This window comes from Phoxinus phoxinus (genome assembly GCF_949152265.1).
Source record: "Phoxinus phoxinus genome assembly, chromosome: 15".
NCBI classification, from domain to species: Eukaryota; Metazoa; Chordata; class Actinopteri; order Cypriniformes; family Leuciscidae; genus Phoxinus; species Phoxinus phoxinus.
In genome coordinates, this window is record NC_136890.1 from 24816926 (window position 1) to 24831578 (window position 14653).

The following is a 14653-nucleotide window of genomic DNA, read 5'->3' on the forward strand; positions in this document are numbered from 1 at the left end:
ATACAGTTTATCAGTTTATAAAGCACCCACTGAAAAGGTGTGTATATATTTGTTTACTGTTAGTTGTAACCAGTGTTTGTACTTCACGGTGTAACGTTATGTTCCATGATAATGAAAGGGAGAGAGTTTATGGATAAGACTTAATGCGCACTTCTTATACTGTTTATTCTTACAGTGATTTTCTGCAGTAAAACTAATGCTTCATCTTTTGTGTGATGTACAAAAAACTTAATTGAACTCATCAGTATATTTTGGTCATCATTCAGACGGGGTCTACTACAGCAGGCTTGTATTAATAGTGGAGCAGATGGCATAAGTTATAAACGTAATTAAAATAAACATACCTGTTCTATCTCTATTCAGCATATATTCTCTAGCTCTGTGGACATTATTGTCCGACTCTTGAGTTTCTGTTTTGATATAATCTTTCTGTGAGATGAGATTGTCCTGGCTCTGAGTGTGTGCTGGTTAGGCTCCGCCCCCTGTGCGTGGAACCGCATCTCATTAACTTTTAAAGGAGACACACTAAAACGGAGCGTTTTTCTCAGCCCCCCAAAAATGACAATTTAAACATGCTGTAAAAAATTATCTGTGGGGTATTTTGAGCTAAAACTTCACATACACACGTTGGGGACATCAGAGACTTATTTTACATCTTGTGAAAAGGGGCATAAAATAGGTGCCCTTTTTATATATATATATATATATATATATATATATATATATATATATATATATATATATATATATATATATATATATAATATTATATTTAGGGCTGCACGATATTGAAGAAAAATGCTATATGCGATAACTTGTTAAATAATGTGATATTTGAAGCACTACGATAATGCTTTCTGTATTAATACATTTATATTTAAACTAAAAATTATATAACCAACTGTAACGCAGTTCAGATGTTATGGGAAGAAGGAAGTGGGAACCGGCGAACATTTCAACAATTTTAATAATAAATAAATAAACAAATACAAAAACGAAAGTAAAGACGGCAGTCCCGGTTGACTGCCGCCATACATAATAAAACAAAACACAACATAAGTTCAGGCCTGTTCCCCTCTCGCTTTCCACTGCCGTTGCTCCTCCTTTTATGCTTCCGCTCCTCCGTGAGAGATACGAGACCGGTACGTTGCGCAGGTGTCGCTCATCAGTAATCACGCCACCGGCCTTGGGCCGTCCTCCCACGACCTTCGACCTCGTCCTTCTCGCCACACCAACATGCATGTTTCACATTCATTTTGTGAGAAGAAAGGATCCCTACAACTTCAGAAAGTAAACAGTAGTGTAGCATGTACGTAAAAAGTATAATTTTAAGTATCATCAATAAGTTTCATTTTAACGTCAGGGTAAACCAGAGGTTTTAGGGTTTCAGGTAGGCCTACATTAGGTTTATTTAACAAAATTAATTGACTAATCAATTGTAAAAAATAAAACCGCTTTGCCTAGTCTTCATTGTATGAATTAAATAGATTATTAAAGCTACAAAAGTTATTCAGTCAAGAGCATTAAGCACACAGACGGTAGTGCACAGACGGAAGCAGATATATTAGGCTGCTGTCACTTTAAAAGCTGCACAGATCCAATATTGTCACACAAGCAGTTTTTCTCAACTGTTTACTCTACGTAAGACATAACAGACTGTTTACATGAATACTCACCAAGACAGCATTTTGAAATTTTTGTGTGTATTATTTGTGTATTTGTGTACAAAATCATATAAATAGGCCACAGAAGTTTTGGAATTCTGTTCTATGGATCGATGAAACAAAACTGTAACTTTTCGGCCCCATGGATCAGCAGTATGTCTGGAGGAAGAAGAATGAAGCATATGCTGAAAAGAACACTCTGTCTACACAGTTGAGCATGGTGGGGCTCGGTGATGCTCTGGGGCTGCTTTGCATTCTCTGGCACTGGAAACCTGCAGGATGTGCAAGGCAAGATGGATTCATTGTATCAGGAAATCCTAGGAGACAATGTCATGGGTGAGGTGTCATTGGACCTTCCAACAGGACAATGATCCCCCCAACCACACCTCAAATTCCACCAAGGCTTGGTTGCAGAAGTAATCCTGGAAGATTCTACAGTGGCCATCACAGTCACCTGACTTGAACCCCAAAGAAAATCTCTGGTGGGATTTGAAGGTGGTGGTTGCAGCACGTAAACCCAAGAATATTACCAAACTGGAGGCCATTTCTCATGAGGAATGGGCTAAGATTCCTCAGAAACGCTGCCAGAAGCTGGTGTCTGGTTATACATCTCATTTGCAGCAGGTCATAACAACAAAAGGGTGTTCTACTAAGTACTAAATATGCTTGCCATGAAAGGGTTGAATAATTTTGAGATTGCAGAAGTCATTAAAAGTTGCATTTTCAGTTGAATTTGGGGAAACCACATTTGTTGTTGAACTAGGCTATTTAAATTACTTTTGTTTGATTCGTTAATTGCAAACAGCCGGACGTCAGTACATTTAGCCAATAAACCTAGTATTCAATGGGGGTTGAATAATTTTGATTATAACTGTAAGCTGCGGAAAATAACTGAAATAACGAGCAGTCCTGTGCACTTGAGGCGGCCCTACTTCACTTAATTTTGCCTAATAACATTAAGCATGTCACATACTGTATGTAATTAGTGGTCTTTTGTAATCTTTTGAAGTATTAAAATCATTCAATTATCGTAAGACATTGCAATATGCATATCGCGATATGTACATTTGCTATATTTCAATAATTTAGATATATCGTGCAGCCCTTAATTAGAATATATAACCCTAACCCCACACTTTTCGTACTGTATATTTATACTGAAGTTATATAATTTAAAATGGTTAATGTTATCTGATGTAGTGTTGTTTTCCATCCCATGCATTTGAACAAAATGGGACAGAATTTTAACACTGGTAATTTGAAAGGTTATTGTCCATAACATTTTGTTCCGTGGGGTAGAGTTCAGGCTGAAAGCTGCGTGTGACTAACAATTGCTCGCTGTTCTGATATGACACAGATCAAACATGGACGTCCTCTCCGTCCCTGCATCAGGGCACCGATGTCTGGTGTACGTGCTGAGATGGATGAACACTCATTTGAATGTTTAAATAACAGTGCAGTCTACTACCGGTGTCATTTACCGTAGATAGAAGCATGACATTTTTAAACCTTATTCAAATTTTGCTGAATTAGTAAACATTTTATAAAGGGATGTAAATGAGTTTCGCACAGTGGGAGGGATTTTCATTTGGACACTATAAAGAGCTGATTAGAAAGCTGTGTGTATACTTGCAGGAAACAGGCAGACCAATTATGCAGCAGCAAGCTACAGAATTGGTATATAATAGATGGTTTTCTAATTTCAAATGAATATTTATAGGCAGAATTAGGAGGTGCTTGTCAGCATTATAGAGATGGATACGGAAAAATTAGAGACCTGACCCTGGAGTATTTTTCCATGAAGCTATAGCGATGTGCTTGTTTGCTGGAGGAGAAATGGTATTCATAAGTAAATATTACAGAAAGGAAAAATACAAAGATGTGTTGTTTTGAAGATGCTGATATATTAGGAGACTCTGTTTAATTCGACTAGTCACATGAGAGGTATGTGTTGTTTATGAGTCATTTCTTTGATTCTTTTCTGACAGTAGTGGCACAGACACAAATTTTTTGACGCACGCGCATTAGAGGTGACGGGCACAAATCAGTTGCTGAGGGGTGAAGTCAGTGTTTGAGTCAGTCAGATACAGGCGGTGTTGGGACAGCCCTGAGTGGTACGGTGTGACAGTGGATGGACAGATTGATTCGGACTTCTGCAAGTAAGATTTGCTGCGTACACTGGGACTTATTCATGAAATACGAGCAGAATGAGTTTTTGTGTGAATAGTATGTGACACCATTCTTCAGTAAATTATCTCATTTCAACTCAATGGGACAGTTTAAGAATGGATTTATTAACAATTTCTGTGATGTGTATTTTATGTTTATGAGTTTATATTTTGGCCTTAAAACAGCTGTACGTATGCTATAGCTTAAACTGCCTACACAAATTGAAATGGTTGATAGCTTGATTTCCCTTGAAAGTTGGAGGTAGTGTTGGGGGTTAAAATAATTGCATATTCTTAGAACTACGTAGACTGAATGAGGCAAGGGTGTAGGTGGGGTATCATTCTAGCTATTTTCAGGAAAAAAAATTAAAATATGTATTTTGGTGGTCAAAGACGAGTTTTAAGGGATAGAATTTAGGGGGACTTTAATTGAAATAAAGTTGAAATAAAAATACATATTTCAAATAAATGCTGTTCTTTTCAACTTTTAAAGATTTTAAAGAAGGCTATTATTGAGTATTGATGCTGAAAATTCAGCTTTGCCATCACAGGAATAAATTACATATTTCAAATATATTAAAATATAGAAAATTGTTGTTTTAAATTGTAATAATGTTTCACAATATTACTGTTTTAAGGTATTTTTAATCAAACAGGCCATTTTCAAAAACATTAAAAACATACTTTTTTTTACTGTAGTCTATGTAGCTATAATTGACAAAAGCATCACTATTCAGCTGGTTAATCAAAGGATAACAATTAATTATTAATAATTGTTTTGAGGTAGTTGGGGTTTTCTTACATTTTTGGCTGTTAGCAATTGTTGTTTTGCAGTTTTAGTGGTCTACTGGGTGAAAACATTTAAAACCACTGCTTTTAACTGATGTTCTTGGCATGAACAGTTGCAAACTGTCACCTTGACCATCTTTGACCGCTTTAATCTTCCCATCTGTTTTTCAGTCTCTTTGCTTCCTCTAACTTGAACTCTCTGTCTCTCCCTCGGTTGTTCGTCCCCCTCTCTTCTCATGGCTGGAGTTCCCTTTTTAAACAGTAGCTCTATTATTTTTACATCTCTCCACCCCAAACCACCACTCACCCTGCTTAAGACATAAAGAAGAAACAAAAGAGAAAGAGGCTTTAGTCTTAAGATAATCTTGACAGCACTGAGACGTTTTCACTGTCTCCTCTCAGCAGGCTGTTTAAAGTGGGGCAGAGAGTTGATGCTACAGCCGTTGCGGGTGAGTAAATGTTATGGTGGGGGGACTGCTGTCCTGTCCGGTTGGTCACAGGCGAAGATGAATGAATGGGGTCTCCTCTGGTTCCTCAGAGAAGGGGTTTGGTGTTCGCGTTGTCCCGTCTCAGCTGATCTTTAGAGGACTTGTTTAGTCCTTCCCATGATTCTTGTTCTCTCCTGATCAGCCTGTTTTTCAGGAGCAGTGGCTCAGACAGCTCTCAGCCCTGCGGCCTGTTGGAGGGTGTGTGTGTGTGTGTGTGTGTGTGTGTTACGGGTGTGATGCTATTTTGCTTGACTTCATCTTTAAGGCTGTTGAAAGTAGGTTATTAATTTGTCTTCATACATTTTCATGCAATTTTTCATAAAAATGTCTAAAATATGGAAGTAATCTACAATAGAAACACATTTATTTAATACATTCTTGGCACAGTTATCGGCCGCCATTACTCTAGTCAGTGTCACATGATCCTTCAGAAATCTTTCTAATATTTATTGGTGCTTAAGAAATATTTAATATTATCAATGTTGAAAACTGTTGTGCTGCTTAATATTTTTGTGGGAACGGTAATACTTTTTTTCAGGTGTCTTTGAATAGAATGTTCAAACCAACAGCATTTATTTGAATTATTATTAAAGTCTTTACTGTCACTTTTGATCAATGTTCAAGTTAGTTAAAAAACACTACATGTCTTATTTAATAAATCTCAATATGAATATGTTTTTCACACTGCATTAAAATAGCCTATTGTTCTGCCTATACTTTGTTTGTAGCATTTAAAAAAAAATTATTTGTAGTGTTTTATTTTAATTTAGACAAAATAGTATAGATTTTAATATTAGGCATTTATAAGTTATCAGCTTTAACGTGAAAACCATTATTGGCCTATTTATTATCAGGCAAAGTCTTAATATCAGTGCATCGCAACCTATATGTGTATCAAAAAGTTATTTGACTGAATAATTCTCTTAAACACTTGACATGGAAATGCTGCTTTATTCACAATTTTCCCCCTTAAACTTTTTTTTTTTGTTGTTGTCTTGGAATCATTGCTTTGTTTGCATCTGATTAGAGTTAAAGTGTGTTTTAGTCATTAGGCAGGTTTAAGTCATGTTCTATTGACAGATTCGACCATCCCATGACACTCACATTACCTGTATAGCAACACACGTAGATGGGCATTGATCTTGGTACATGTATATGCAGGGCTTAAAAGTTATATGCACGGCTTAAAAGTTACAGAACACAGATGACAACGTTCTGTCTGCGTAAGAGAAAGTGAACCTGACACAAGTGCCCAGATGGCTTCTTGTTTATGTCTCAGTCGTAAGATGTGTGAACAGACTCTCTCAACCTCTGTTAGGTAACACAAGGGTGAATTCATTTTAATTTTTGCTAATTTGTCACCAATATATTAAAAATTATAATTTCTGCACAACTAGCATCATCAAAAGTAAAAGCAAAATGACAGGTATGCATGCCATAAAAAATAAAAAAATAAAAAGATTTAGAATTGGATGGTACCATGCTACTCGTCTCATACTCTACCTATAATAATAAGAGTAATGTGCTACACTCTTAAAAATAAAGGAATTTACACAGCAGTGCTAATAGAGAACCATTTTCGCTTCTCTAAAGAACCTTTCAGTGAACAGTTCTTAAAAGAACCATTTTTTTCTGTCTACTGTAGAACATTTAAAAAACCCTTTTGTGAAATGGAAAGTTGCATGCTAGTAGTATATAATAGTAACATGCTAATCCGAAAATTCAGCCCCTGTCTTTTTTATGTAACCAATTATGCTTTCTTAAAGCTACAATATGTAAAAAAAAATAGGTCGTCGATAACCTCTTACAATAACAAAGGCGTAGGTTAATGACGCATATGCGGAATTATGGAACTTGTCGTCATACTGATGGATCTAATAATGTTTATGGATGAGTGAATACCGGTACATTGATGTTTTTAACATGACTGTGGTATGAAGCAGGTCGCGATTGCTAATGAGAGACAGATATCAGCACCACACGCGAGTCCCGCGGATATAAAGAAATAAGGATATTTAATTCCACCGAACTACCCTCAAGTGCTGAATCACTACTTTTACATTGTACATTTATTACATTTATGCATTTGGCAGACGCTTTTATCCAAAGCAACTTACATTGCATTATCCTATACATTTATACATGGGTATGTGCAATCCCCTGGGATCGAACCCACACCTTGCGTTGTTAACGCAGTGCTCTTACCACTGAGCTACAGGAAAGCCAGGTGTGAGCTACTACTCACACAGGTCAGTTTATTTGACGAATTATGATTGTGAGGTAACGCGGCGCTGTTTCACTTGGTCTACTACACTATCACACTAAACTGCATTTGAGTGTGTTGAAAGTTATAATGTTATTCTATATGTTAGTTAGTTTGTTGGCTGTATGAGACTAGCTAGCAGTAAGCTAGATCAGCATTAGAATAAAATACTGATCATATTCTAACATTTCATCATGTTGAGCTATATTGATTAGTTTTATGTACATTTGCTCACCTGTCTAATAAAGTACATGCAAGAGCGGCGTCTCGGCATCTCGAAAACGTCACGCTGATATTGATCCTCGTTTTAGTTCTCCTTTTGTCCCGAAGTCTGCTTGCCATGGTCCACAATGTTTGAACGAAACGACAACAGCGTGAGCGTGCTGCTAGACGTAACGCAGTTGTCCACGTCTGTCGCCATGGTTACTATGGCTGTACGTTTGGAGACCAGGGATAACGTGGATATTACGCCATTGACAGGCGACAATGACCAGAGATGAGCCATTATTTAAAATTAGAATTTCTCTGAAATTAAAAATCTTTGGGAACTTTTGGGGTTTTGTAAGAACACAACTGCAGGAAATATATCACACTGTGCAAGTGATTTTTGGACCCGAGATCTGAAAGCGCTCTTCTGACCCGAGATGGTGTTAATCTAAATGCTTCCTCATCAAAAAACCCTACTCTGGGTGATTTATACTTTCACAGGCTTTTATGGAATGGCGTATATCAACCCTCCGCAGCCTTGATGGGTATCTTGTTTACTCAAGACTCACACCAGAGAGTGGTTGGTTGGGCTTGGGTCCGCATATACACACACGCGTTTGCACACTTTTCTCTCGTCTGTACACCTGGTGCTTTGTCCTGTGCCCCGTGCTGCTAAAGGCAGAGCTAAACACTGCCCCTCCTGACAACTTCAAACGAGGAGAGAGTAGGAGGAGGAGTAGCCGGCTCTTTTGATCTTTCACTCTCCTGTTTTGTCTTCTCTCAATTTGTCTCCCTCATTTCTGAGTCACTGATTCTGAAGGTGTTTTTATATGGAAAGGCTGCAAAATATAGAGTGCTGTGATGTATTTTTGTAGGCCAACACGAAGGTTAGCATCACTCTGATTCCATCAACAACAAAAAACATAGAATAAGGTCTGTGACCAACAAAAGTTTATAATTCTTACACGTTTTGTTCATGGTAATCTTCACAAATTGACACAACCTTTATGAATTTTGATGCCTTATTACAATCGCCAGAAGTAAAAAGCTAAAATAGGCTTTAGACTAACTACACCACGATTGCATGACTTTAATGTTACCACCATTAGGCTTCTCATAGCTCTTTAATTAAAAAATATTTTCTCTGAAAGGTTGAGTTCGAATAGTATGCTAGAGTAATTTATGAACTCAATGAGGATGAAAAAAGTGAATAGTTGTGAGTAGATGAGTTTACCTGTTCAGCATGGTGATGTTTAATTTCCCAGTGAACCTTTGTAGTGTCCCATTTAGCCACTTGTTAGAGACCAACTTTTTCAAGTCAAGTAAAAGGTTTAATAAACTCATGATAAAAACATGTAGAATAACATGTTGTAGAATAAAACGTGAGTTTGTTAACCATGCAGACATTATTTCAGGCATTTAACCAAATCATATTCAAAGAACCCATTGACTTCAGGGCGATGGAACTCTAAAGCTAACCTGTTTCTGGTTTTGGCCTACTCTAACAGTGATAGTTGATTCGGTTCAGGGGCCATAAAGTCGAGTCCTCTCAGCGAAGAGGGGATTGATTCAGTTGACTAAAAAGACTCGTTCAGATTTGTTTACTCGTTCATTTGGTGATTATACAGTAGGTGCAGTGGTGGATGGTAACAAGTGACGCGAGTATCTTTTTGAGTTTTATGAGTGATTATTTAAATTATTCACTCAACAGATTCATTAAATTGTTCACAACCAAAACCCCTAATAGCACTAGTTTAAAATATAGCTGCATCCAGCAACTACGGGGGTGGGGCCAAGACCTTTATGGACATTTTATATTTTTGGACGTAAGATCTATTTAGGGAACATTATGCACAATTCACATGGCACAAACTCTTGCTACAAACTGGATTTGATCAAGCAATCTTCAAACATCTTGTCTGTTGCTTTACACAGCACACCACTCATACCCTATGTCTTGATTTGCTTAATTTCACTGAGACTTCAAATGTTGAAGGGAAAAACTGCAGTTATTGAAAGTCTAAAAAGTCGTCATACCCATCCTAAGATTACTAAAAGTTTTTAAAAAACAATATGGGTTTCATAATGTGTCACTCAGAAGACATGCGTTCACCCAGCTGCTGATGTGAGAACGAACTCAAAAGATTTTGTATATAAATGCACTGCATGTTATATTTAAGTCTTATATTAGTCTTCTCTAAATCTTCTCAACCACCACCAATGTGCAGCATCCACATGTTTGACAATAGCTACAGCCCCTCTTGGGCTTTGCTCCTAATTATAGATTTTTAAAAGCAGCTCATCATAATAGGGTAAAACATACTTTATATTTAACTGACTGCTTATTATAATATATCACTTCTGTTTGGAATCGACTCCCTTATACACATTTTCCACTTAGCTTGACAACTAGAAAGAGACCATTTACTTATTGTCTTGAATTTTGATCTGTTGTTTGTTTTATCCTTAAAAGCTTAACAGACTTATTTTAATAAAATTTTTGCTGAAAGTGTGCTTATGCTTATGCTATATTTCTTTCTGTGTAAATGCCATTGGTTTGATATTTTGTTATATAATGCAGTGACATACTTTAAGTGTGTCCAAATAATTTTTGTGGCTGCTGTGTGTGTGTGTGTGTGTGTGTGTGTCTTGTGTTGGTCTTGGCCTTGGTTCAATTTGAAGATACACATGTTCGTAACTAAAGAGGGAAAAAGATGAATCTGTAACTCTGGCTTTGGGCTGTGATAGAAAGCATGTCTAGATCTGTTCAGGCTCAACTCAGATGTGTTTTCTTTTCCTGATGATCGGTAGTACGTAACCCAGCAGAGACTCTAATGGATCTAATCATGTGTCCGTTCTGACTTTAAACGCGTGCTGTCAGGCTCCTGAATGTGAATGTTGAATGTGTTCTCTGTCTCTCTCAGGTAAGATGGTGAGAGGGGGGAGAGAGTGAGGCCATGGGCTGCACCTCGGCTAAGCAGGTGTCGGCTGTGCCCACCGACGAAGAGGGCCGGGGCAAAGCCTACAGCAATGGAGACCTTTTCACTGGTCAGTCTCAAACACACAAACATGAGCTATGAGCATTGTGGCCTTAAAAAATGTTTGGGGGTGAACTGTCCATTTAAGTGCATTGTTTATGTCGTTCCAAACCTGTGTGACTAATTTTTAAGAGGGTATTTTGAAAAATGTCGTCTTTTTTTTTTCACCTAATGATTGTCAGTGGGGTCCAGTGTTATTTGGACCCTAACGTTCTTCAATATTTTGTGTGCCTCAGAAGAAAGGAAGTCATGCATAAGGTCCACGAGCATCTATAGTCTGTCCCAGCCACGCTCACGCTTAAAGTCAAGAGGGGACCGTGCTTTCGCTGTTATTGGTCCTAGGCTGTGGAATAGCCTCCCTGTCTCCTTGAGATTGCTTGTTTATATTGCTATATAAATAAAGGAAAGAAAGAAATGCATGTTGGGCATAAAGGGTTAATTTTTGGGTGAATTATCCATTTAACTCCAGGTTGCTATTGGGGAACTGTCTATGTAGTAAATAAATTGTAAGTTAAAATACTCTTGCTTTGGATAAAAGAGTCCACTCAATGATTATTTGGTAATGTTTTATAGAAATTGGCTTTTTAGGCGTCTAAAACTAAATGGTTTTGTTGGACCGTCACCATCCACAGTCCAGGTTTGGTTATACCATAAATATTATTAATATATCCTTTGATTAAAACACTTATGGATGAAAACAAGGCAGAGATGTGTTTGATTTCGATGGGAGACATCCATTTTGAGAATAGTATTTGTATTTGGGGTGCAGTGATTTGCTGTTTTCTTCTCTATTGTTCAAGAGATTTTGAGATGGACATCACTGAAAATCATTTGCAGTTCAGTAAGTGATTCAGATGTTGATTCACTTCACTGAGTCAGTGAAGCATTTGTCAGACTGATTTAAACTGGTAACTTGTGAGTAGTGTTGTCTCTTTAAATTATTTATTAAATTAATCGAATATTAAATGAATAAATGATTTGGTAAAAATAACTAATTTGGCAGTAGTTGTTTTATTGCTGGCCAAACCTATGCTTTAGTCTTATTATCTAGGAAAACATGATAAATGGGAAGTCATTTGAACATGTCGGACAGAAAGACTTCTTGGACATTAGTGGCATTGACATTGGCTGTTTTTTTTTTTTTTACCAATCATTCAAGACTCATTCAAGATTAAACTTTAAGTAGAACGATCAGCTAGTTAAGTAATTTATGTCCAAGCAGTGAATAATGTTTTACAATGTTTTGGGAAGATCATTACATTCTGGGAATTCTTGGAAGCATCCTTCTGGGCATTCATACTGTGTTTGTCAATGTAAAGACTCTCAGATACATCTGTGCCAACAGGCGTGTGTTTGAGGATAACATTATCAGCTGGAGTGAGTGACTCGTGTGAATTCTGAATTGTGTGTGTGCGTGTGAGAGAGGTTGTAAATATGTTTTTAAAGAGTTTAGATAACAGAAGCGCTTAGTGTGTGACCTGTGAGAGAGTGACAGAGATTATAGGAGATTAAGAATTAAGGGCAAAACAGCAGAAAATCCTCACAGGAAACACTCAATTGGAGTCTCTCTCTCTCTCTCTCTCTCTCTCTCTGTCTCTGTCTCTCTCTCTTTGTCTGTCCCTCCTTCTTCCTGCCATGTTCTTTTCTCTGTCTCTAAGGATTCACGAATGAGAACGAGGGAGAGAGTGAGTGACGTGGGCTCAGACTCCCATTTTTTTCCCTCCCCTGACATTTATCCCTCCATCTGCATATCTGTCGTTCTTCTCAAGGCCACACTTTCCTTGTTTCCTTCCTTTCTTTGCTGTGTCCTTTTCATTATTCTGCCTACTTTTCTGCCGCCTTCCCATTACCTAAGCTATTTTACTTTATTCTCTCTTTTTTACCTCAGTATCCCTTCCTCTTTCTCAAATGATGTTTCTTGCCTATATTCTCTTTGTTGAGAAGATACAGCACAGTACTTCTAAACTACTCCTCATACTGTGTGTTACGTCCACATATATATTTGGCATCTAGAGGTTATAGGACGTAACACACACTGTCCAAGTATATAAATGATGTACATAACCATTCAAAAGTTTGGGGTCAGTAAGCAGTATATTAATACTTATTCAGCAAGGATGCACTAAATTGTAAAAAAGGGACTGTAAAGACATTTATAATGTTGCAAAAGAAATATATTTTAAGTAAATGCTGTTCTTTAACTTTCTATTCACCAGTCTTGAAAAAAATGTAGCATGGTTTCCACAACATTATTAAATGCTCAACTGTTTTCAACTATGATAATAAGAAAGCAGCAGCAAATCAGCATATTATAATTATTTCTTAAGGATCATGTGACACTAAAGACTGGAGTAATGATGCTGAAAATGCAGGGCTCTTGATCTTCAAGGTTTTCCAGTGTGCCTCTTGCACATCTCCGGCTGCTTTCATGCATACCAACACACTTCTATTGTCTTTTCTGACTTCACTTGTGTATTTTTATTGTTGTTTAGAATTATAGAATAATAGTGCTCTCTTCATCTTGAATACCAAAGGTAATATCAGCCACAGTTTGTTACTTGATCAGACAAGGTACTGTTTGAAACTATTGTGATTGCATGTACTTTTTCACACATTTAAAACAAATAGTTGGCAAAATACAAATATATACTACAAAGTAAGCTAGTATCAGTGTAATTTTAGTATTTATATTTTACGATAGTATTAATATTTTGAGTTGGCTTTTTTATATTTTCAGTTTTCACTTTATGTTTTAATAGTACTTTTAATTTATATCATTTAAGTTAGTTGCCAAGGCATGATCCTTTTGATCATGAATAGTTGCTGTGTTTAATGAGGAACTAGCTAATCCACCAATAAGAATGCCCATATACAGTAAGTATGCATGCGTAGTATCAATACAGTTAGCACATTCTACATCCACCATGTTAAGGCCATGACACACCAAGCCGGCGTCAAAGAACTAGCGGCGATGAAAGCCGATTGTCGGCCCTCACATCGGCTGCGTCTCGGCCAAAAAAACTGTAGTTGAACACACCGCAAAGACTGCCGCAGACTGTCAGGTGTGTTCTGTGCCTGTGTGAACTGTCTATATCAGCAGGTCTCAATAGGCTATTCATCATTCAAAAAGGGAAACTAGTAGGACTGCAGATAAGATATAACAACCGTAAACAAAGCAGCTCTTGCTTAACATTTTAAATATATATCACGCTGATCACTTTCTTCATCCGGCAGTTCATGTTGTTATGAAAATATTTGTGTTTTAGAATGTAAGACGACGTAAAATTAGAACAGCCTTCTGTCTGTACCGTCTTGACTTCTTTACTTGCTTTTATCCTAGTGCACTGACTTGTGAAACCTAGTGACCTAGTGAAACCGAACAGCCAATCAGAGTGATCTCGCTCACCGACGGCCCAGACGGCAGTTCAACATGCTGAATCGGGCGAGCTCCCGCCGAGGTGTGGAACACTGCAAAAACTGACCCAACAGACGCTCACTGACGGCATGACGTTGGCCGATGACTTGGTGTGTCACGGCCTTAAGCTCTGTCATTTCACTTCTACGACATCAGCCTTATTACTGTTCTCTACTATTTACAAATATAATTACTCCTGTAACATCATTATATGTGTCATAAATGTATCTCTGGGAAGTACCAGTCATATTCAGACATGGGTTTCCCTGTTTCTCTGTTCTGCATTTCCTCTTGTGAGATTTTGAGGATGTGATGGTTTATACTGTATCTTCTGGTTCTCTTTCATTCTGTGTCTGTGATCTGTAGGCTCATGATGTGGCATGTTAATCTGAGAGAACTGTAACGCACAACAACAGATTGATAAGTATTATATTCACCAGCACGAACAGAGCAGTGACCTGGTTACTGTGGATTATTGCTAACTCCCCCCTTCTTCTTTCTCTATCTGTCTATCTTTCTGTCTCTCACTCGCTCTTTTTCTCTCTTTCTCCTGCCAACCCGATGTCCTTCTCTCCACTGCCCTTCCCAGCTGTCAGTCAAACAGCTCTATCAATAGAACAG

General features: G+C 37.5%; 1 protein-coding gene across 3 annotated transcripts in view; it reads left to right on the forward strand.

Moving 5' to 3' along the window:
- The window catches only part of LOC307011382 (uncharacterized protein C1orf21 homolog), a 29642-nt gene that overhangs the window by 3354 nt on the left and 11635 nt on the right, over window positions 1–14653 (forward strand). The window contains exons 1-2 of one of the 3 annotated variants that reach the window (XM_079636965.1): window positions 3757–3823; window positions 10504–10627. In XM_079636965.1, coding sequence (XP_079493091.1) covers window positions 10537–10627 — 91 coding nt within the window. In that variant the 5' untranslated portion in view covers window positions 3757–3823; window positions 10504–10536. Of the gene's footprint in view, window positions 1–3756; window positions 3824–4971; window positions 5071–10503; window positions 10628–14653 lie in introns of those variants that run through there. The other 2 variants (XM_079636964.1, XM_079636963.1) reach the window with 2 other exon arrangements.